The following is a 24797-nucleotide window of genomic DNA, read 5'->3' as shown; positions in this document are numbered from 1 at the left end:
ACTGAGTGAGCATCACCTCTGACATCTTTCAGGTGATTTTATGAAATTGAGCGACATCTCTCATTACACACATTTAACAGACCCAGCAAAGCTATCAAATGTTAATATTTTTTTTAAAACGGACAGGCGCGTTGAGGTTTTTTTTGCAAGTAAGTGTACTTTGTCTGAGCACAGAATAAAAAGGTAACCAAATCTCTATTTTTCTCTATTTTGCTGGCTATATAATTGATGTGTTAATTTTTCCCGTAGCAACAACCTCCCATATTTTTTGAACCATTTCTCTGCGGTTCAGCTATTTTTATTTTTCCAGTGAGAGGTTATCAGGAGCTAAGCAGCTAGGAGCAGATGAGAGATAAATTCCTCATTTCTCTTTCTGTGACCATTTCCCCTAGAAAGCCCCAGAAAGACTGCCGAAGGATCCCTGGGTGACAAATGTCCAACTATTTGTGGTATTTGGGCACAGACGGGAAGCGTGACTTTTCCAGAAGCAGCACTGGATTGAGAATGCCTCTGAGCGTTGCTAAATTTTAGTGACAGAAAGGCCCCAACTGAAGGATGAAGCAGAGGAATGGTGGCGGTTGTCCTTCACATGGATTTTTTTCCCCTTACACCAGCACTCTGTTACTTTGGCAGGCTAGGATATTGTTCAGATTTGTTTGGGGGGGTTTTACACTCCAGTTGAGCATTCTCAATAGAAGTAACCACAATGAATTTTCCTAGCGCTTGAAGTGCGGCATCTGTCAAAGTGACAACAGTAGCCGTGCAACTCCCTTTGGTCTTAATAAACCAAACGATGTTGCTGGGCCTCCAGTGCATCTAGGATTACTGTCCACTTTCAACCAGTGCACCAAGAGCCAGAGCTGACAGAGGATGGAGTTGGGGTTCACTTTGGGAACAGGAAGTCAAGGGGTACATACACAACATGTAATAAATTCCACTCCACGGTTCTTCCTAGAAAGATTTCGCAGCAACTCTCAGTTGGCATTTGCTTAAGTTGTAGTATTACTCTTATAAGTACAATTTTCAGAGGTGATACCTCGACCTGCAATTTTAAAAACATAGATGTCGCAGCATGCGATGGGGTGTCCACTCCACCCAGGAGTGGAAAGGGTTAATGGAAGCCAGATGGGCCCATTAACCTAGTAGATGGAATGCTGCAAGGAAAGCCCTGGTTAGAGGAACAGGCTCACCTGGGCAGGAACAAGCGGGGCCTGTATAAAGCCAGGTAGCTGCTACAGACATGGGGGCTGCAGCTGGGAAAGGGAAGCAGGCCACAGTCGCACCCTGAGTGGAAGGAGTGGGTAGGCTGGCAAACCCAGAGAGGTAGGAAGAAACTAAAGAAACAGCAGCAAAGGGCAGGACGTTACAGAGACCTTGGCAGCTTGTTATAGGGTCCCTGGGTTCCCCTACCAGCCACTGGGAAGTGGCCAGAGCCTTGGACACACCAGCCCAACAGCAGGTCTGGAAAGAGAAGAGAGAGACCTTAGTGACCTGGCCAGAGGGCCAAGCCACGAAGAGGAGACTGCAGCCCCTGGAGTGAGAGATGCTGCACCGTGAGATGGGACAAAGGGAAGATACCACCGGAGGGGAAGCGCAATCCTGGCAGAGCTAATTCACAGGACGGCCAGCAGGAGGTGCTGCTAGCGGCCAGTGGACCCCATGACACCGTATATACCGGCCCTACCAGCAACTTTCCAATAATGCTGACCCATTAACACTGGCCGTCCTGTGAATTGGTACAGTAGGAAGCCTGCTATTCATACTATTAAGTCGTACCATGAACTATTCCCCACAACATAGTATAAGGTCACGTATTCAGTATGCTATGAAATGCCTTATGGATTGGACAGCTGAAGAGTTTGCATAGATCATTCTTTTCTTCATTACACAAGTTAGTCAATCACCTGCCATCTGCAAATTTGTCGCCACTAAGAGCAAAACAGATGGGAGTTCCAGGGGAAGGCACTGGTATAATCACGTAGGTTCTAACAACACTCAGTAGCCTCCCACCAGAATTAAGAATATAAACAGAGGAAAGTAAGCTCAGAAGAGACACAGAAATTCCATATTAGGCAGAAAGTCGAGCAAATGTTTCAGATGCCTTATGATAAATAAAGTCTCTGTTTACTGTATTGCCATCCGCAAGCTCTCAAAAAATCATGAGTAGGCCCCCCCAGAAAACATGAGGTTGACTTAATCATGAGCTTTTTTTAAAACCCTGTGGATGTGTTTCGCCACCTGACTCGAGCCTGTAAGGTGCCTTTGGGTCAGGATCTCTGCAGTCATGAGGGCTAAAAACTTTCTTTTGTTTAAGAAAAGTCAAAATTCTCTTGTAATCAGATGAATCGGGGAGCTGGGGCTTGCATACATATACCAAATATCATGAGATATGTGATAAAAGCAGAGAGTGGTCAGCACTGTTTACATAGGCACTGTTCAAACTAAATTACAGTTCTCTCCAATGGCCAGATTCTGCCACCCTTTATTCACAACTGTAGTACTTAGCTTTAGGAACGGCCCAACTGATCTGCAGAGTAAAAGTCTACTCAGTTTTTACAGCTAGGAGAAAGTTTTAAGATTAGCAGCTGAACTTGAATTACTTTTGCAACTTGTACTTCAAATGACAGAATTCACGAACCCTCATATGTTTCCCTCTAACTTTTAAACCATGGCTTCAGCTGGACTGCACAGGACAAATTCATGTCATGTATCATTCCCCAACGAACATACTGTTCTACTGTATCCAGATAGTTGACCATGTTTGCTATTAGAAAGTGGCTGAGATTGTCTCTCTTCCTGAACCAAATTCTGTCGGTGGAAGAGACAAGGACAAATTTCAAGCTCAGTCTGGAATGTGGAGTAGTTTGCTGTCTGACCAAGTCAACATATATATGTATAATTTAGTAATAATATAAAAACTAATACATATAGATATAAATATATATAAAAACAAACCTTCAAGACGGATCCAGTCACACTGCCACAGTATATCCCCACTGGGGGTACAAACAATAGTGCCAACCAGACACATTCAGTCTTATTTGCAAAAAGAAAAGGAGGACTTGTGGCACCTTAGAGACTAACAAATTTATTTGAGCATAAGCTTTCGTGAGCTACAGCTCACTTCATCGGATGCATGCAGTGGAAAGTACAGGGGGAGATTTATATACACAGAGAACATGAAACAATGGGTGTTACCATACACACTGTAAGGAGAGTGATCACTTAAGATGAGCCAATACCAGCAGGAGAGCGGGGGTGGGGGGTGAGGGGGAAGGGAAGAAAACCTTTTGTGGTGATAATCAAGTTGGGCCATTTCCAGCAGTTGACAAGAATGTCTGAGGAAGGGGGAGGGGAAGAGGAGGAAATAAACATGGAGAAATAGTTTTACTTTGTGTAATGACACATCCACTCCCAGTCTCTATTCAAGCCTAAGTTAATTGTATCCAGTTTCCAAATTAATTCCAATTCAGCAGTCTCTCCTTGGAGTCTGTTTTTGAAGTCTTTTTGTTGTAATATTGCGACTTTTAGGTCTGTAAATCGAGTGACCAGAGAGATCGAAGTGTTCTCCGACTGGTTTACGAATGTTATAATTCTTGACATCTGATTTGTGTCCATTTATTCTTTTTGCGAATACAGACTAACACGGCTGCTACTCTGAAACCTGAACTCAGTCTTTGTATTACCCTTTGTAAGGCTTGCATAGTCTTCTGTCAAGTCCACCAAAGAGACTCATTGCATCTTAGACAACATTTTTTACACTTGCCCAAAATCACCCGTTGTTGCGAAAACCTCTGTATTCCTTGTGGGGGAAAATGGAAAGTAAAAACCTCCCAATTCTGTACAAGCCCGAGGTATTTCGAAGGAGGAGTAGCTGCTCTAGCTCTGCATGTCAGATTGCTACAGAACACGAAGTACACAAATCTAGTACTATGATGGTCGGAGCGGTCTTCTTACGCCTCACTGTAATTTAGAACAGCTGCCTCGTTCAGAGGCAAAATGATTTAGACAGAGACCCAAGAAATGCTGAGTGCTGCTGTAATAGCTGGAAAAGAAGCTACATCAAACAATGGTAACTACAACAGAACCTGCCACATAGTGGAAGTCTGTTTGTGGAGTCTACCACTTATTCCGGCCAACACCAAGTGATTAGATAGACAGATGTTTAAGAACAGAGACACTTTTGGGGGCCGCCTTGTCCAGTCCATGGACACTTAGCAGGAAAACCTTACTTTTGAGCAGCTACAGAACTATCCATGGTATTGAGCACCTGCTACTGTCTGTTGGATGCAGTGCAAACCTTCATTCTAGGACTGATACCATACACCACTTGGGTGCACAAAGGGAGATAGTGGAAGGGGCATCACTTATATATTTAAAGACATTCTGTTAGATGTTCCTTGTTAAACAATTGTTTGAGTGATCCAAGTTTAACCATTAAGGGTATGTCTACACTACAGAATTAGGTCGAATTTATAGAAGTCGTTTTTTTAGAAATCGGTTTTATATATTCGAGTGTGTGTCTCCCCTCAGAAAATGCTCTAAGTGCATTAAGTGCATTAACTCGGCAGAGCGCTTCCACAGTACCGAGGCTAGAGTCGACTTCCGGGGCGTTGCACTGTGGGTCGCTATCCCACAGTTCCCGCAGTCTCCGCTGCCCATTGGAATTCTGGGTTGAGATCCCAATGCCTGATGGGGCTAAAACATTGTCGCGGGTGGTTCTGGGTACATGTCGTCAGGCCCCCGTTCCCTCCCTCCCTCCGTGAAAGCAAGGGCAGACAATCGTTTCGCGCCTTTTTTCCTGAGTTACCTGTGCAGACGCCATACCACGGCAAGCATGGAGCCCGCTCAGGTAACCGTCACCGTATGTCTCCTGGGTGCTGGCAGACGCAGTACTGCATTGCTACACAGCAGCAGCAACCCATTGCCTTGTGGCAGCAGACGGTGCAATAGGACTGGTAGCCGTAATCGTCATGTCCGAGGTGCTCCTGGTTGCCTGTGTGAGGTCGATCAGGAGCGCCTGGGCAGACATGGGCGCAGGGACTAAATTTGGAGTGACTTGACCAGGTCATTCTCTTTAGTCCTGCAGTCAGTCCTATTGAATCGTCTTATGGTGAGCAGGCAGGCAATACGGATTGCTAGCAGTCGTACTGTACCATCTTCTGCCGAGCAGCCATGAGATGTGGATGGCATGCAGTCCTTCTGCACCGTCTGCTGCCAGCCAAAGATGTAAAAGATAGATGGAGTGGATCAAAACAAGAAATAGACCAGATTTGTTTTGTACTCATTTGCAAACCCCGCCCCCCGTCACTCACAGAGAAGGTGCAGGGAGGTAAATCTAGCCATGTATCAATCAGAGGCCAGACTAACCTCCTTGTTCCAATAAGAACAATAACTTAGGTGCACCATTTCTTATTGGAACCCACCGTGAAGTCCTACCTGAAATACTCCTTGATGTAAAGCCACCCACTTTGTTGATTTTAGCTCCCTGTAAGCCAGCCCTGTAAGCCATGTCGTCAGTCGCCCCTCCCTCCGTCAGAGCAACGGCAGACAATCGTTCCGCGCCTTTTTTCTGTGCGGACGCCATACCAAGGCAAGCATGGAGGCTGCTCAGCTCACTTTGGCAATTAGGAGCACATTAAACACCACACGCATTATCCAGCAGTATATGCAGCACCGGAACCTGGCAGAGCGATATCGGGCAAGGAGGCGACGTCAGCGCGGTCACGTGAGTGATCAGGACATGGACACAGATTTCTCTGAAAGCATGGGCCCTGCCAATGCATGCATCATGGTGCTAATGGGGCAGGTTCATGCTGTGGAACGCCGATTCTGGGCTCGGGAAACAAGCACAGACTGGTGGGACCGCATAGTGTTGCAGGTCTGGGACGATTCCCAGTGGCTGCGAAACTTTCGCATGCGTAAGGGCACTTTCATGGAACTTTGTGACTTGCTTTCCCCTGCCCTGAAGCACATGAATACCAAGATGAGAGCTGCCCTCACAGTTGAGAAGGGAGTGGCGACAGCCCTGTGGAAGCTTGCAACGCCAGACAGCTACCGGTCAGTTGGGAATCAATTTGGAGTGGGCAAATCTACTGTGGGGGCTGCTGTGATGCAAGTAGCCCACGCAATCAAAGATCTGCTGATATCAAGGGTAGTGACCCTGGGAAATGTGCAGGTCATAGTGGATGGCTTTGCTGCAATGGGATTCCCTAACTGTGGTGGGGCCACAGACGGAACCCATATCCCTATCTTGGCACCAGAGCACCAAGCCGACGAGTACATAAACCACAAGGGGTACTTTTCAATAGTGCTGCAAGCTCTGGTGGATCACAAGGGACGTTTCACCAACATCAACGTGGGATGGCCAGGAAAGGTACATGACGCTCGCATCTTCAGGAACTCTGGTCTGTTTCAAAAGCTGCAGGAAGGAACTTTATTCCCAGACCAGAAAATAACCTTTGGGGATGTTGAAATGCCTATAGTTATCCTTGGGGACCCAGCCTACCCCTTAATGCCATGGCTCATGAAGCCATACACAGGCAGCCTGGACAGTGGTCAGGAGCTGTTCAACTACAGGCTGAGTAAGTGCAGAATGGTGGTAGAACGTGCATTTGGATGTTTAAAGGCACGCTGGCGCAGTTTACTGACTCGCTTAGACCACAGCGAAACCAATATTCCCACTGTTATTACTGCTTGCTGTGTGCTCCACAGTATCTGTGAGAGTAAGGGGGAGACGTTTCTGGCGGGGTGGGAGGTTGAGGCAAATCGCCTGGCTGCTGGTTTCGCACAGCCAGACACCAGGGTGGTTAGAAGAGCACAGGAGGACGCGGTACGCATCAGAGAAGCTTTGAAAACCAGTTTCATAACTGGACAGGCTACGGTGTGAAAGTTCTCTTTGTTTCTCCTTGATGAAACTCCCTGCCCCTTGGTCACTCTACTTCCCTGTAAGCTAACCACCCTCCCCTCCTCCCTTCGATCATTGCTTGCAGAGGCAATAAAGTCATCGTTGCTTCACATTCATGCATTCTTTATTCATTCATCACACAAATAGGGGGATGACTACCAAGGTAGCCCAGGAAGGGTGGTGGAGGAGGGAAGGAAAATGCCACACAGCACTTTAAAAGTTTACAACTTTAAAATTTATTGAATGCCAGCCTTCTTTTTTTTGGGGCAATCCTCTGTGGCAGAGTGGCTGGTTGGCCGGTGGGCCCCCCCCACTGCGTAATTGGGCATCTGGGCGTGGAGGCTATGGAACTTGGGGAGGAGGGCGGTTGGTTACACAGGGGCTGTAGTGGCAGTCTGTGCTCCAGCTGCCTTTGCTGCAGCTCAACCATACACTGGAGCATCCTGGTTTGGTCCGCCAGCAGCCTCAGCATTGAATCCTGCCTCCTCTCATCACGCTGCCGCCACATTTAAGCTTCAGCCCTGTCTTCAGCCCACCACCTCTCCTCCCGGTCATTTTCTGCTTTCCTGCACTCTGACATTATTTGCCTCCACGCATTCGTCTGTGCTCTGTCAGTGTGGGAGGACAGCATGAGCTTAGAGAACATTTCATCATGAGTGCGTTTTTTTTTTCTTTCTAATCTTCACTAGCCTCTGGGAAGGAGAAGATCCTGTGACCATTGAAACACATGCAGCTGGTGTTTCAGGGACAGCGGTCTTTAAAAAGACACATTTTATAAAAACAGTGGCTACACTCTTTCAGGGTAAACCTTGCTGTTAACATTACATACATAGCACATGTGCTTTCGTTACAAGGTCGCATTTTGCCTCCCCGCACCGCGTGGCTACCCCTTCAACCCTCCCCCTCCCCGTGGCTAACAGCGGGGAACATTCAGCCACAGGCAAACAGCCCAGCAGGAACGGGCTCCTCTGAGTGTCCCCCGAAGAAAAGCACCCTATTTCAACCACGTGACCATGAACGATATCTCACTCTCCTGAGCATAACACAGAGAGAGATAAAGAACGGATGTTGTTTGAACACCAGCAAACATACACTGCAATGCTTTGTTGTACAATGATTCCCAAGTACGTGTTACTTGTCTGGAGTGGTAAAGTGTCCTACCATGAAGGACGCAATAAGGCTGCCCTCCCCAGAAACCTTTTCAAAGGCTTTGGGAGTACATCCAGGAGAGCCGCGAATGCCAGGGCAAAGTAATCCTTTCACATGCTTGCTTTAAAACCATGTATAGTATTTTGAAAGGTACACTCACCGGAGGTCCCTTCTCCGCCTGCTGGGTCTGGGAGGTAGCCTTGGGTGGGTTCGGGGGGTACTGGCTCCAGGTCCAGGGTGAGAAACAGTTCCTGGCTGTCGGGAAAACCGGTTTCTCCACTTGCTTGCTGTGAGCTATCTTCTTCGTCCCCAAAACCTGCTTCCGTGTTGCCTCCATCTCCATTGAAGGAGTCAAACATCACAGCTGGGGTAGTGGTGGCTGAACCCCCTAAAATGGCATGCACCTCATCATAGAAGCGGCATGTTTGGGGCTCTGACCCGGAGTGGCCGTTCGCCTCTCTGGTTTTCTGGTAGGCTTGCCTCAGCTCCTTAAGTTTCACGCGGCACTGCTTCAGGTCCCTGTTATGGCCTCTGTCCTTCATGCCCTGGGAGATTTTCACAAAGGTTTTGGCATTTCGAAAACTGGAACGGAGTTCTGATAGCACGGATTCCTCTCCCCATACAGCGATCAGACCCCGTACCTCCCGTTCGGTCCATGCTGGAGCTCTTTTGCGATTCTGGGACTCCATCATGGTCACCTCTGCTGATGAGCTCTACATGGTCACCTGCAGCTTGCCATGCTGGCCAAACAGGAAATGAGATTCAAAAGTTCGCAGTTCTTTTCCTGTCTACCTGGCCAGTGCATCTGAGTTGAGAGTGCTGTCCAGAGCGATCACAATGGAGCACTCTGGGATAGCTCCCGGAGGTCAATACCGTCGAATTGTGTCCACAGTACCCCAAATTCGACCTGGCAAGGCCAATTTAAGCGCTAATTCACTTGTCAGGGGTGGAGTAAGGAAATCGATTTTAAGAGCCCTTTAAGTCGAAATAAAGGGCTTCATCGTGTGGACGGGTGCAGGTTTACATCGATTTAACGCTGCTAAATTCGACCTAAAGTCCTAGTGTAGACCAGGGCTAAGTAACTTTAGTTTGCCATTTTCCCATTACAGAACAAAATTCAAACCTTTCCACGAAAGAACGCAGTCAAGAATCAGCACTGGGTTACAGCCAGACTGCGAGTGATTATCTGGTTCCAGTTCACTTGGACACTGAATGCGGATAAAGATCAAGCAATTTATTTTTTTCTAATATTACTTAGAAGTTTCTTCATCTTAGAAAGTAATAAAAAAATCAGGTATGAATTTTGTGTTGAAAAGCATGAATATTAATATTATATTTGGCTCATAAATTCAGCAGAAAATAAGAGTCCTAGTCAGGAGTGGATGCTGTAGGAAAGTAAATAATGAGCAGAGTAGCCAGAAAGAAAAAGAGTTGGATCAAATAAAGGCTTACAGATTAAATAGACAGTTGAGCACAGACAAATATATCGTAATGACGACTTGGATGAGTCTTTATCACACACACCTCCATGCGGCACCTACTACAAGAAATTACAAACAGAGAAAAAGGAAAGTTTGACTGACATGTTTGTGTGCATCACTAGTAAAGGATGAGAAACAGAAGGGATAGAGTAAAAACAAAACTCAAGTTGTAGAATGAGAATGGGAGACTTGATGTTTGGAAATCTCTATGCAGGGGGAGCGGGGAGAGCAGTCCTGAGAAAGAAAGTGTTGTCAGACACTGAGATACAGCCATTCCAACCAAAATCTTCAGATTTCACCCCAAAAATCCTTTACAAAATTGCTCTAGCAATGCCATGTGTGCTTAAGGCACTGCTTACTAGAATCAGGGATTAGATCCATTGAAGCTTAAAACCAGCTCCAAACAAACTTCTGTTTAGCTTAAGTAAGACTACTTTAAACTGAAATAAGAGAGTGTCCACAACGCCCTTTGCTCTGGTTTAACTGAAAGCGTAATTTTAAATTGGAGCAACTTTGCCCTGTTCAGAAGCCCTGACTTTTCAGCCACGGGCTAACTGACTGCTAATGGTGTTTACTTCAAGCTCCTGGACATTCACATCTTCCCAGTCTTTTATCATGCATACAAAAGCTGTATGAACATGGGGTCCAATACCACGAGGGCTCAATATCCTTGGCCCCCATTGATCTCAAGGAAGGGAACGTGGGGAGAATCTGATCAGATGATATCAGATCATATGATCAGATCATCCATCCAATGCAGCTTAAATTTCAAATATCAAATGCTCATCACAAACTACTAGCAAATGATCTATGGACTCAGAATTGTTAGAAATTATTTGAATAATTTCTACAAATACATTTGCGGGACACCACCATCTGATCACTGTCAGTTCACAAAGAGACAAAATTCACCAAATAAACTACTGGATATGAAGTATTTCCCCTTCTCTTGTCATTTCCTTTTGGAAAATCCGTAGGTGTGTGACTACATGCACTTCTGCCCTCATCTGGATAGTATCAGAACTACTCATCTATGCCTGGCATTCTCCTTTAGGGGAAGAGGTGGGGCATCTGCTTTTAGAGTTGGTGGAGCAGGGTTCTACCCCTGCTGTTGCCATGAAGTTTCAAGAGGCCATGGTGCGCAGCACCGTGAAATGACTAGAGGACCTTGGATATTACAGTATGCCATCCTTAATAGGGAGCACCACCTCTAAAATCAATCATATCTATTCTGATGTAAATCGTGCACCCTTCCTTCTCACCTATAAAGAATGAAGTTAGGGAATAAATGCTACAGAGGGTCACAAAGCCTGCATCTCAGGGGAGAGGGATTATTCACATGGATTATCTTTTGTGCTCATCATTTTTTCCCCTATTTCCGTAAAAATCTGTAAGCAAGCGAACAAGATGGCAGTTGTAGAGACAGCATCCAAAAGTCTAGCAAAAATGGTTACAACGTTGAAGTAACTCTCACACACAATTAGGAGTATTATGCAATTTATTTCACTGCATCAACAACCTCCCTCCATCCCACTCTCTAACGCAAGTAGGAGGTTAGGCATGATGCGCCTCATTGGTTTTACTTTCTTTCTAGTGGAAAATGTTGTTACATGAATGTCTGGGGGCGGTTTTTAGAGCAATATAAGTAGTTGTCTAAAGTAATTGTTACTTGTCATGCAAATTTTAGCTAAGCAATAGCAGACGAGAGAGAGAGAGAGAGAGAGAGAGAGAGCGCGCATCACACACACAATATGATAGTTATTTCTTCAAAGGTGACAGCCTATCTGGACTACTTATCCACTCTTATATGCAAATATTTACACCTTTGTTAAGTGTGAATAATAAAGAGGAGAAAGCAGCTATCTAAATGGGACAAACTAAAAAAAAATAGAATGACCTCATGTTACAGAAATTTATCTATTTCATACATAGCAAATGCAACTGTAGATGGCATGTGCATATGCAGATTTTAAATATAAAGCAAAGTCTCCATTAGTGCACAATCTGGCATTAGTTTTCTATTTTAATAAGGGGGTTTTCAGTAAATTGCACATTTAAATCTCACTGTTATGGGAAGTGGTCTCCTTTAGCTCTTCAAACTGTTACCTACTGCTGCTATTAATGACCACTCGCAATGCAGTGACCCTTATAATGTGTGATTTCACACTGAATATTTAATTTCTGAAGGTGAAAAGTGAGATGCTCCCCTGTAACACCTATCTTTATGGCTCTCTTAATTCTTCAAAATTTATAGTCTCCACTAAAAGCACACAACATAATTGAACTAGATATTCCAAGATCTATTTCTGGATTATTCTAACCTATAGATTCTTGTTAGCCATTCATATTTTACACTAACATAGAAAACAATATTTTCAAACAGCTGAACTAAGGGCATTTTTTAAAATTCTCGAGATAATCTTAAATGAGTTTTTTGTTGGCTTTGGCAGTGATGGTTGCAGAAATCAGGATGTCCAAAACAAAACAAAACAAAACAAAAAAAAACACATTTGTAGCTAATTCTACAGGGATTGAAAGAGTACATCGGAGACCACAGTATCATATGTCTCTCCAGCCCGCAAAAAAGACAAATTTTGACTTCGACTTGCTCGTCCTGAATTTCATGTTTATCAAAGGCTGAGCTAGAGTATCACTGGTCTATTCCACTTTCAGCACTGGCAGTTCTAATTTTTCCATCTTTGAAGCATGTCCTTCATAACATCTGCTTGTGTCTTAAGTATCCACAGATATCCAAAGGCAGGGTTGCGCCTCTGAACTATAGTGGATTAAAAGTGCCACAACATGCCTCAGACAAAACCTTCTACTCCTAATTTTCTGTTACTGTTCCCTCAGAACATAATCGACTCAATCAATTATGATGTCTTATGGGCTACTACTGTTTACTCACAGAGAGATGAGTGTGAACCAAAGTGTGCAGCCAAGACCCTGACTCTGAGCTCTTCTGTCAAGGTGCGGGGAGAATTTGACTTCCTCAATTGCAAACAGGCTTCATGGTAACCGTTGTGAAGTTTGGCATTTTCGCTGAAGAGATGTATGTTATCAGTGTATTTTAATCCAAACACAAGGCTATTGGACTTTTATAGCAGAAACTCACGGGTCTCCAGGTTAAAAAGTTACTGATAGTGTGAAGTAATGCCTGAAGCCACAGGCTGAAGGCCTCATTACTCACTGGAGGTCACTGACCCAGAGACATAATTGTTCTCTCTCTCTAAACTAAAATTCCCAGTCGGTCTCTCCAGTGAAGCTCACCAACTCACCCAGCACAGTTCTATCCAGGTAAAGTCTACATACAGCAGGTCAAATGCATTCCTGGTGTAACGCTACAGAACTCAGTGGAGTAAGGCCAAAGAGAGAATGCTGGCCCATTATTTGCTTTTAAAAATTCTCTGACCTTATTTGTTCTCCAGCTTCATATAGCTTGTGTTGAGGCATCTGGTTTTTGTTCATAGCGTCATGTGACTCAGTCAACAGCCAAGCTCGAGTTGTAGGAGCAGAAGTCATCTTGCCTTCATGTAAAACACAATTTCTGTCTCTTCCAAATTATTCTGAGGGTTTGGGGTTTTTATTAACATAATAAGAGTACTTTGAAGTAATATTACGCACTTCGTGATTTACATCATCACTACTTCATCTTCCCCCCTACAACTGATTTTCTGCAGAGTTGAGGGGAAGCCTAGCACAGCAGAAGGAGGAAATGCACGCCAAAGGTAGTACTAAGTGCCAATTTCACAAAATATCAGGAATGACCAGTCACAGCACTGACCGACATGTCCTGTAGCCCCAATACACCCATCATCGATGGAACATTTTCTCAGCCAATGTATAACCACTCAAGAATTTTAGTGTCAAAAACAGAGGATGGATTGATGCAGTTTGTGGCAATAGGCCAAAATGGCACTTTCTTAATGGCCCCATGAAAATTAAACTTTTAAAAATTAAACTTCTACATTGTTTTTAAAGTGAAAGTTTCTAGCCATTACGGAATATGTGCAGTGTGGAGTCTGCAGCTAGAGAAATTATATTATTCTACCTTTCCAAGAGGGATCAACGGTCTCCATTCATCTCAATGGGTCATCAACTCTGAACCCTAATGATGGCCATGGAACAAATCAGCGCTGTTTACTACTATTGCTGCATATTTCAGTAGAAATCCCCAGATATTCTGGAATGTGGAGTAGAGTTTCACCATTCTTTTCACCCTCGTCTGAGCACTTGTCAAAAGCTGTTGCCCAAATAGAAGGTTGCAAAAAACCGGTTTTGCATCCCATGATCCTTTTCAGCCCACTAGATTAAAAAAAAAAAAAATCAAGGAACAGAACCATTTTGAAAAATGAATGCTTTCTATGCCTATCACTGCAGCCATAGGGACATATGGGGACTCAGCAAGAGCTCGGGTCTGATTTATGTCTTATCTTTAGTTTAACTGAGTCTCACATGAAAACTCTGCTTTCATTATTGAGAAAGGGACCTCCCATCATGTACCAATTGCACGAACCAAATCAAATGCTCAAAATCTACCTCATTTAGCAATGACACTTCTGGAACGAACAATGGCTTTATGTACCAATTTGCTTGTTTGGCTGCCAAAGATATAAACAGAATTGTCAGAACATTTTAGAACAATAAAAATGACATGACAATGCAAATCTATAGTCTAGCTAATCAAAACGCCATCTTTTAAGCACCAAAGATGTTTTACACTATGGATTCAAAAGAAGAGCATTTATTAGCCAGCACGCAAATTGACAGCAAATATAGGATATAACTAGAATGCAGGCAAAATAGGCATCTTTAAGTAAATATAAAAATTATTTCTCTGAGCCCATTTATCAAGGGGGGGAGGAAAGAGCTCTCTCTCTAACTCATGATAGCGTACGCAACTAAAAAACACCTAAAACAGCTTAGCTAACAATGCTTGTTCAACATATTAGACTGCTTATAAAATTCTGGTATCGTATATTAGAATAATATTGCTATAATTTTCTTTGAAGTGGAGGAGCTTTTCCCCAGCTTTTCATTAAGTTTTACTAGGTTACTGGTGTTCAATCTGCAGAGCACACATTGGTATCATTACGAACGAAATTGAACTTCGCACCAAATTCCGATTTATGCTCTTTCAACAGACTGGAGTTTTGATTTTCTGACGGCAGTGTGTTCCTGCTGCAAAAGCAGCAAGTAAAAATCGTATTTCTTCTAGATTATAAATATAACAATGAGGAATTGGTCTAGAGGGAAAATGTACAGTGCATCTAATGAGCATTCTTTTACCTTCATCAGGTAGCACTGCGGCTGGGAGCAAGAAGAGCAGTGTTTGATGCTTGTACCATGCATATATCAGCATTGTTTACCTTCTAGTGGTGAATCTCTAGCCGTGATCTAAGACTAAATGCTCACAAAATACAGAAATACCCAGGAAATACGAATAAAAATTTATTCGGATTTAAGTATCAGATTCAAACCAGAGAAGGCTCATTCCAGTGCATTAAACTCTCCAGGGGAGCCAGTCTGGAGTGCCCATGCTCCAGACACAGAGCTGAAATGGGCTGCCACAGTTCAGTTCCACAGAGCCGAAGCCTGGTCAAGGAATCATATTCCGGTATCTAGAGCAGCGGTTCTCAAACTGGGGTCGGGACCCCTCAGGGGGTCACAAGGTTATTTCGTGGGGAGTTGCGAGCTGTCAACCTCCACCCCAAATCCTGCTTTGCCTCCAGGATTTATAATGGTGTTAAATATATAAAAAAATATATAAATATATAAAATATATATATATAAGGGGGGGTTGCACTCAGAAACTTGCTATAAGAAAGGGGTCACCAGTAAAAAAGCTTGAGAGCCACTGATCTAGAGGTTCCCCTGCTCTGCATTTCCCCCTGTGCACAGATGGAAGACGCACAGCATACATCCGGACAACAGTGGGGACGAAGCTGGGGGCAGGGTGGTGAAACAACACTGGCCACAGCAGCCCCCTCCCCAGTGAGATTAGTTCCTGGTTAGCTGCTGGTTAAAAACCAACATGCAGCAGGAATGAATGCTGGTGCCCCTCACCAGCACACTGACCAGTCTAGAATACTTCGGTCCAATGAAGGGTCCCTGGTCAGCAGCAGCTCTGGATACAACAGGGGCAATACTGAGCCAGAAGGGAGGCACTTACAGGAGCAGGGCAGGGAGACTTTTAGCCTGTGCTCTAGCCAATGCTATTCCTCACCCTCACCCAAGGGCAACAGAAACCTAACCAAGGAAGAGTGACATCCTTGTATAGGGTGAACAGACAGGCTTTGATGGGCTGAACCAAATGCAGCGACATTGCCAATGAATGGCTATGCTAACAGGCATTTTCAGGGTACGGAAATCCCTGCATTGCCTGACTGTGGCTCTTCCCCACCATAAAGAGAGGAGCCCATCCAGTATCATTAGGAACAAAGCACCCGTTCTGCCTCTGCCCACATGAACGGGTATCAACTGCCAGCCAGGGAATGGGAGGTAACAGTGCCACTAGGTAACTACAGCTCTACCCACTTTGACTCAGATACTGATTTCAGTCTGAACGCAAGGGGCATTCGGGAAAAGTTGATTTTTTGTTGTTAAAGAGGATAGCGTCACCTTAACTGCACTTGGGTTGTCCCTGAGGCCACTGTCTGACCAAGCACAGAACACGTGTAGGTGTAACAAACATTTCATTACTTCAGATAAGCTTAAGTTTTCCAAGGCTCCTGAGGGAACACAACCCATAGATATTTCTGGGGCTAGTACTCCCAAAACTCATGTCTTCTCTCCTCCTACAGTTCAGGTTTTCCAAGTTGGTATTTGTGTCAAGGTGTAGGGAGACATATGATAAACTACTGCCACAGAGTAGAAGTTTCTTGCTGATCAGAACCCACATGCAGGATTGGGAAAGGTATATCCATCTTTAAGCAAAGGCCCATATGAACCAAGTCCTATGCCATAGATTTATGGAATTCCAATGGGATCTGCATGCATGGACTGACTTTTACACCCACACAGACACTCACTGGGGTCCATGGAAGTCAGCCTGGGAAGAGAGAGTCCAGCCTCCTGGACCTTACCACAGTATCCAGGCCCTAGCGAAACTGGCTGACAGTCTCAGTCAGCTAGTTAGCGTGTCAGTTATTGCAGTGATCTTGTTAATTTGGTCCCAGTTCCAAGCCTCTGCTCTCATTCAAACTGGCACTCTGTAACACTGTTCATCTCACTTGAGCTGATTTACAATTTCACACCCGTTTTTCTCCTGCTTGCTTCGCCTCCTTTGCTTTCCAAATAGTTTTGTGCCTATTTCCACCTGCTTTTGCCTTTCGGTTCTTCATTATTGCTGTACACTTTACCTCACTTTTGCTCATCTAAATCTGTCACTATTTAATCTTCTGTTCCTTGCGCTGGGCTCCTTTTTCCATTTGGTTGCTTTTTGTATTCTCCTGTTCTCTTCCACCCTTGTCTTGTCACAGTCACTGCTGCTCTGCTCAGCTCACTCCCCCTGCCATCTCCTCTAGTTTATGCCGCCAATCAGGGATTTTAGCATCCTGCAGTTACTGCTTTAATGGAAAAGTTTCACAGGATGTTTCTAAGCCCATTCATTTGTTCTCCTCTCCCTACAGGACTTCTGCTGTTTTCAGCCAGATTCCTCTCCCTCCCCCATCTCAGTTTTCATTGGTCTCAAGTCTCCTCTGGCTGTCTCCATTACCGCAAGTCCTCAGAGCTAAGAGTAAAATCCCACGCTGCTCCGCTGTCTGTCCCTACTTCCCTCCCCTCCTCTAGATCGTTATATAGTCACCACATAAAACAGAGAGAGAGACCAGAGAACTCAGTTTACACAGACTTCACTGGAAAAGGGATGGCAAACATCTTGTAATCGTAACAGGGAAATTAAAAAAAAAGAACAGGATTCATTAGCCTCAGAGTTTGTATGGCAACTTCCACCTTCTCTGTATGTGTATATATATCTTCTTACTCTATGTTCCATTCTATGCATCCGATGAAGTGGGTTGTAGCCCACGAAAGCTTATGCTCTAATAAATGTGTTAGTCTCTAAGGTGCCACAAGTCCTCCTTTTCTTTTTGCGGAAACAGACTAACAGGGCTGCTACTCTGAAATCTGTCATCAGGGAAATAAAACACATTCCAGTAACTGAGGGTTTGTATAAACAGGGATCTGCTGGGCACTGCTGCCTGGTTGATATACACACTTTGTAAGACAAGGGTTGCAGAATTTAGATGCTGCAGATAAGGAAACAGTTTGCCTGAAGAGGGTATAAACTCTTCAGGCTAAATTCTCTAGAGTCTCCAGCACAGTCTTCTACTTAAAAGAAAAAACAGCATGCACTCAAATCCAGCTGTGGGCTATAAAGACACACTACATGGTGGGCTACACGTATGGGGAGCAAACTTTCTGCTACCCCAAGTTTGAATATTTGAGGGTCCCAAGGTTCTCCATTCTATTGATATTTGTCACTGGAGCTATGACAGAGTTCAACTGAACAGGTCTGTCTGTATGATAAACAGATACATATATATGTGCACAGTAGGGTGACCAGAGAGCAAGTGTGAAAAATTGGGACAGGGTAGGGGAGAATAGGAGCCTATATAAAACAAAACCCCAAATAACAGGACTGGCCCCATAACTTGGGACATCTGGTCACACCAGTGTATATATCACACACTCACCCCTCAGAATGTACAATGGCATTAGAAATGACAGCGTTCAAGCCCTTCGTTGGGCAGACCGATTGGCATTACTAAAATAGATGTTTAAAATGTTATCTTATTTATTATTAAGATGTTATTAAGATGTTATTATTATAATAATTACATATAATTATAGTTATATATTATTAAGATATCTGTTATTAAGATGTTATCTTAATCTTGCACAAATGATGATTTCAAAACCCAGCGCTATTGCATTTCGCATGGCTACGCTACAGCGTCAGTTGGATTAGGGTATGCTAGCAGCCGTTACTTGTTAGATACCCACCATTAGCAAAGTTGTCATTCAGTGAACTGGAAAAACCCAATAGCTCCAGATGACTGGATACTTTTCACTCCCCACATAGAACAGCTGAAAATAACAGTCACTTTCCGGGCTTTGCCTTAGGGATAGCTGCAGGATAACAATTTGTTACTTCTTAAAATCTTGTATTGAAGCTATCAGCAAAAAGCAAGACAATAAATCATGAGCTTAACCACTGTTTCACACACAGAGGCAAAAATGATGGCTGGACTGCCTAGATAACACGTTCATGTTCTTAAACCATATGGAATGCTTCCAGATGAGCATTTCAGATCTTTCTGTTCACCATTAACCTACACATTCCAGTTCTGAAGATGGCTTTAAAGGTTTAATTTGGCAATGAAAAGGAAAATCTGAGCATAGCCCACATCACCCACTGCAGATCCTCTGCTGGTGTAAATCAGCGTAATGTCCTTTCCCTTTTAACTACCAGCTGGGGATCACGCCTCCAGAGCCCACTACCACAGTGGAAGAATGGTGCATGTTATTTAACATGATACATCCAAACCAACTTTTTAATATTAAGCCCCTTCCACCATCCACAGCCACGCCAGCATCAGAAGCAAAGAAATTAAAAGGAAGCGGAGAGGGAAGAGGAAGAACGTGAAGATGCAACTCAGCTGCCCCATTCTGGGCCAGCATTTTGCTCTTTCACTCCTCTTATCCCAGTGTATGCCACTCATTTTGTGCCACAGCAGATCCACAAGATTCATAGAACTTAGGCCCACAAGAGACCTTTGTGATCACCTAGTCTGAGTGCCTGGTCAACTGGCAATGGATCATCACCCAACGATTCCTGTATCAAGCCCATGTCACACTGGATGCGAGCATCTCTTTTAGAAAGACACCCAATCTTTATTGAAAGTTCAACTTTCGTAAGCTCCCAGATGCACAGTCCATTCCTTTGGGGCTGTTTCTTTAGTAAGCTCCCAGCAGGGCAGGATGAAAGGGGCAGCCGCCCGCGGCTCAGAGCTGGCAGGGATGCAAAAATGGGGCGGCAGCTGGGGCTCCCCTATTAAGCCAGCCCATCTCCCCCTTCCCCTGCAGCACTTGGCAGCTCATCTCCAGTGGGTCCCCTGCCACAGGTACCCCCTCCAGTGCCCTCCAAATACCCCTTCCAGCTCCTCCTTCTCTAGAGTTGCTAACCTCCAGGATTGTCCTGGAGAATTCAGGAATTAAAGATTAATCTTTGATTAAAGACAATGTCATGTAATGAAACCTCCAGGAATTCATCAACCCAAATTTGGCAACCCCATCCCCTCTCGTCCCCCCAACAGCGTCCTCTATTTTGGAACTTGACCCTAAAAGGTATCTTTGGGTCTGGAGGATGTATGGTTAGTATTCAAACTAGACAACACCAACAATTTCACATATTGTTCTCATGAGATTTTTGCCCTTAAGATGGTAGAAATTCTAGGAGATCAGCTGTCCTTGTGAAGTTCTGATCAGATCTAAATTAAAACCCAAAAAGGGCCCTTTTCTCATCTGGGATCCAGACAAGCACCCAGAGATCCAATATGCAGATTCTGGGTTGTGCCCATTTCTTTGTGCCACACTTTGGAAGACATAGCTCAGGCTCTGACATCAAAGCAACAGGAGTGAGACCCACAGCCATGGATCTCCTGTTCACAACTCTCTCCATTTTCCCTCCTCCAGCACCACCCCACCCAGTTCTCAAGTGTTCCACGTAGCACACCTTCACCTGGAACACCGTGGCAGTTGCCCTGATGCTCAGACAGGTGGTGAAAGCTGATCCGGCTAGCAGTTAGATTGTTTCCTATACCTGCTTTCAGGGGAAAACTAGATTTTCCAAAATAAAATGCAGTTTTCAACTAGAGAGAGAAAATCTGAGTCTTTCATGACTGACATTACACTGCTGTGTCATTTGCATTAGATATACTGCACAAGTGGCTCTGTTCCCAGATAAGTTCCCACTGCAGCTCTGATACTTCTGTATAAAATGAATATTGGTGATTCGACTCAATGATCTTGACACGGTTTTGTATTACTGTATGCTATGCCAATTGATTTTTGAATTTTGAACCGGCGTTTTGTAAAAGCAGTTAAATAATCAAGGCTTTAGTTATAATAAAACCACTTTACAGTTAAATTGTTGTCACTTACGTTCAATTGTTTGGATTTGTTTTTTTGATGAAAAATTGTCATTTCCTAAAACAACATAGTTCTGCCACATTTGGAAACATTAGGCTATTTACATCTTTATTACTAAAACCATTGAGATGTGCAGTCTACAGAAGCTGTTCAATCAACAAGGACCAAGTGAAGTGAAAAAGCATTAATGTTACATTTCAGGCAATTATTGCAAAATGATCAAAATTCCTATGCATCTTTAATTTTTGCAAACACAACAGAATTTATATTACATAGATCCCGGTTTCATTAAGATAATATGATTTGTAATAATATGGGAAAAGTGAAATAGAATCCAGTCTCTTAAGCATTGCCTTCCCTAAAGGCATATCAGTGTACAAAATGGGGTTTCCGGCACAGCACTTGTAATCTCAGAAGCCACTGCACCTATTAAACACTTAATAGGGCTCCAGGAGTAAGACAACACCAGAGACAACACAGTCCCAAGCAAGATAAAAATCTTACCCCTGCTTTCAGGATTTGAATGCTGTTTTAGTTCCATTTAATGTTTTATCTCTCTGGAAATCCAAACAGGCAAGAATGTGTTATCACACTGAACCTCTAAGGAACAGAGCAGTGAGTCTCTGCACTAAGCTTGATATGCAAGCAGTCTGGAATTTGTGATTGGTCTGTCATAAGGAAAACCGATAGCCTGCTGCCACTTATGCTGCTAAATGTCTCGGCTATAAAGTTGTTGCATCCCATACATATTCACAGAGTATGTATCCAAATTGAAAAAAGTGACTTGACCTCAGAAGCAGAGCTTAACTTTAAGAGCACCATCACATTAACTTGCCAGAAGAGTGGAGGGGGGGTTGTTTGTTTAACAAGGAAACAAATGAAAAGCTTTAAATCAGGTGGACTGCTGTAAATGGAAAAATCTGTTTGACTGTTAATTGTTGCTTAAACGAAAGATTTGCTCTTACCAGAACGCAGGAAACCTTTGTTATCCTCCCAATGGAATACCAAATAAAGTACGGATGAGGATTTAAAAACCACATAGTTTAAACTATCAGTTGCAAAACTTCTGACACAAAAGAAAAGTCCTTTTAAAAATATATCCAATTTTCAATTGCAAAAAATGCAGTGGAACATAAGCCTGATGAAAGGTGCGCAAAGCAGACCGCAGAAATAGGAACCTGTGGTGCTAATTTTCAACTGGTTATTTGAGGGGCTCCCCATTTAAAAAAAAAAAAAATCTACAAAATTTCTCCATTATGTTCAAATCATGAATTAAAAAGTATAATAAAAGAGGAACAAATATGTATATGAGCTGATTAGAATGAAAAAACTACATCAGGAGAAAAACAATAGGAACTGGCAGAGTAATATTCAAAGAGGATACAAAAGCTGTGATAGACACAGCTTTCCTGCTGATTTGTGTGTGTGTGTGTGTGTTTTCCCCTCAGTCATTCATCTTCATTTTGTTTTTCCACGTGTTATAAGATGTCCATCTTTCTCACAGTCTGTTGCTAGCTATCAAGCAAGTAGCAATAGACTCTATCTGCAAAAGCCTCAATTCAGGAGAGCACTTAAGCACATGTTTATCTTTAAGCGTGGCATTACCTGAATTGAGGCCTGGAGGAATTAATAAAGAACCTCCAGAATGGAAATTTTATGGAGCAGTGGCTGGGAGCGCCATACTGCACACCCATAAGGTGTAAGACAACACTGTCCTGTCTCCCTTCCCCAAGGAACTTGCAGACGAAGCACCCGAACCTGCAAGCTCTCCAAAAAGAGCAGCCATTGACTTCAATGGGAGACTGATATATGGAGAACTTTATGGATTAGGCCCTAATTTGGGCCATACCAATAATCATAACACCCCAGATCTCACCTCCAATTGGCAAGGGAGCAGATATCTTGGAGACGGTTTACTTCTCCGTCATTCACCTTACAAAGCTGTCTAGTTAGGCCCTCTACAAAAAGAGGATCCCCTCTGCTGCAAACAGTTCTCCTTGGGAGTCAAAGTAAAGGCACAGAGGACCCTGCCTAATGTCCATCCCATAATGCCCCGAGGAAAAGGCTGTATTTAACTCTATTAACATACATTTACTATGAAGAGCATGATTTCCGTTTACACTGCTCCTGCCATGTAGAAGGCCCTCCAAGTGGGTGCTAATGTAAATGATCCACAAATTAAGACTCTTTTCACACTGCCAGAACAGTGTCAAAGGGGGACTTAAAGGAAATAAGAATCAGGCCATATATTTTCATGCTGGCTTTTTTATTCAGATGTAACTAGTTCTCCAGGAATTTGGATGACTTATATGGATTGAATCACTGCAAAAGAACACAATAATTTTGAGTTTTGAGCAGCAGGGTAAAGACTGAAATGTGCAGACAGCACGTATGGTTTCCAGTAATACAAAGGGACAAATCTTTCCATTCTTGCTCTGGGAATTGAGAGAAGACTGCAGGATTTTGTCCACTTGCAAGTTAAAATATTTCCTTTAGAAAAAGGAGGGTTTAAAACAAAAACAAACAACAAAAGCCAAAGGTTTGCATTTTTGACTCATTTCACTGTCTTGGCTTCATTTCCATTCGTTAGCTGTAATGTCAAGGAAAATTATATTATACGATGATGTAATCCCCAATAGTAACACATACAGCTAAACCTTCCCGGACATGGTGGTAATGATACACACCAGCATTTAGTAAGGCGTAAACGCCTCCAGGGAACCTTGTGGGAGCATATTGAGCAGAGCCACTATCGCACTCCAACTATGGGAGCAGGTTCTCCACACCGCTCTAGCTGGGGTATAGCACTTCCCCCCCCAAACATGGCCCATTAGGGCAGCATGCAGACCCACATTTGCACTCAGGTAGCACAACTGACTTTTGTCCTGTGCACACGAATCGGGTGTTGCCTCTCTCACTTTGCATGTAGACAGCTGTGATTCTACCCTAAAATTTTATTCACCTCTAACACTCCAGCTGGGTCTGAGTTTCAGCTCTCAGACAGCAGCATTAAAACGCCATTTTTTATTATAAAAAAATAGATACAAAACCCAAAACAAGTTTCATTTCGCATTTGTCTCAAAACAGCTTTGTGTCTCATACAATTTTCTGAAGTAAAACATTGAAAACACATTTAGCTGCCATGTGCAATTAACCATGCGTAATCAGATCACAAGCCTGTAGGCCTGCCAGTTTCTCGCTGAGCTCCCCACAACTCAGGAGGCTCTGGTCTCCCTTGATGCACATGCATAATTCTCTTTAGCTTTAAACAGGCACTACCGAGACAACCAGGGGAGAAGGGACGACAAACAGAGAGGAAAGGGAGAGGTTTTAAAAGGAAGAGTGCTTACAGTAGTAATTTCTGGGATAATAAAGCTGGCTGAGGAAATCTGCAACAAGACTTCCGGATGTTCTATGCACATGTAGACACAGAAATATTACTGTCTGTGGAATAGGCACATGGGGTGAGGAGAACTACCTGGAGTTCCTGAGCCCACCAAAAAATGACCACACACACTAGCCCCCCTCTCTCATGGACATTTATTCACGCTGGAATTTGCCAAGGTTTTTATGGAAACTGGCCACCCCACTCCCACAGAATTTCAATGGGGGTTGAGCGCTCAACTCCCTTAAGCTCTTTGGAAAATCCCTGATTTATTTAAATAGATTCATAAAACATGCCCCCACACACACACCTCCGGTCCCATGCTCTGGGCAGATTGAACATAATTTATTTCCACAATAATATCTGATGACAACTGTGCAAAAAACAGAAGAAAAAGAAAAATAACTAAAAACTTAAGAGAAAAAGCTATAAAATTAAATGAGGTGCAGCAAGCCGCATGGCTCAATTAGCAGATACGGCAATGCCCCAGCTTAACTTGCAGGTATTTGAGAAGGCACTGCTACCCTGCTATTTTAGCACGTTAGCCTGATCAGAGCTAACACAGGTATGTCCCCTTGACCTGGAAGTTACACCTTCAGTTCCAGTGTAGACACCAAAAACATCACCACTTCCCTGAGAACTTAGATCTCCCAACCAAGATCTGGACTGGCCTGACCCTTTATATACGAGACAATCACTTCACACAGTGACATGGAGATAG

The 24797-nt window shown here is 43.7% G+C and overlaps 1 protein-coding gene across 3 annotated transcripts in view; it reads right to left on the bottom strand.

The window, feature by feature from the left end:
- The window catches only part of GPC3 (glypican 3), a 279330-nt gene that overhangs the window by 197089 nt on the left and 57444 nt on the right, over nt 1-24797 (bottom strand). Inside the window, exon 1 of one of the 3 annotated variants that reach the window (XM_075132579.1) lies at nt 21196-21247. The exons of the other annotated variants lie outside the window; for them this stretch is intronic. Within the exon in view, the coding sequence (XP_074988680.1) occupies nt 21196-21232 (37 nt within the window). The 5' untranslated portion in view covers nt 21233-21247. Of the gene's footprint in view, nt 1-21195; nt 21248-24797 lie in introns of those variants that run through there. 3 annotated transcript variants of the gene reach the window in all.

Source organism: Caretta caretta, chromosome 9 (assembly GCF_965140235.1).
Source record: "Caretta caretta isolate rCarCar2 chromosome 9, rCarCar1.hap1, whole genome shotgun sequence".
Classification (NCBI taxonomy): Eukaryota; Metazoa; Chordata; order Testudines; family Cheloniidae; genus Caretta; species Caretta caretta.
Note: the sequence above shows the minus strand (reverse complement) of the source record. Positions and strands in the feature narration are given on the sequence as shown.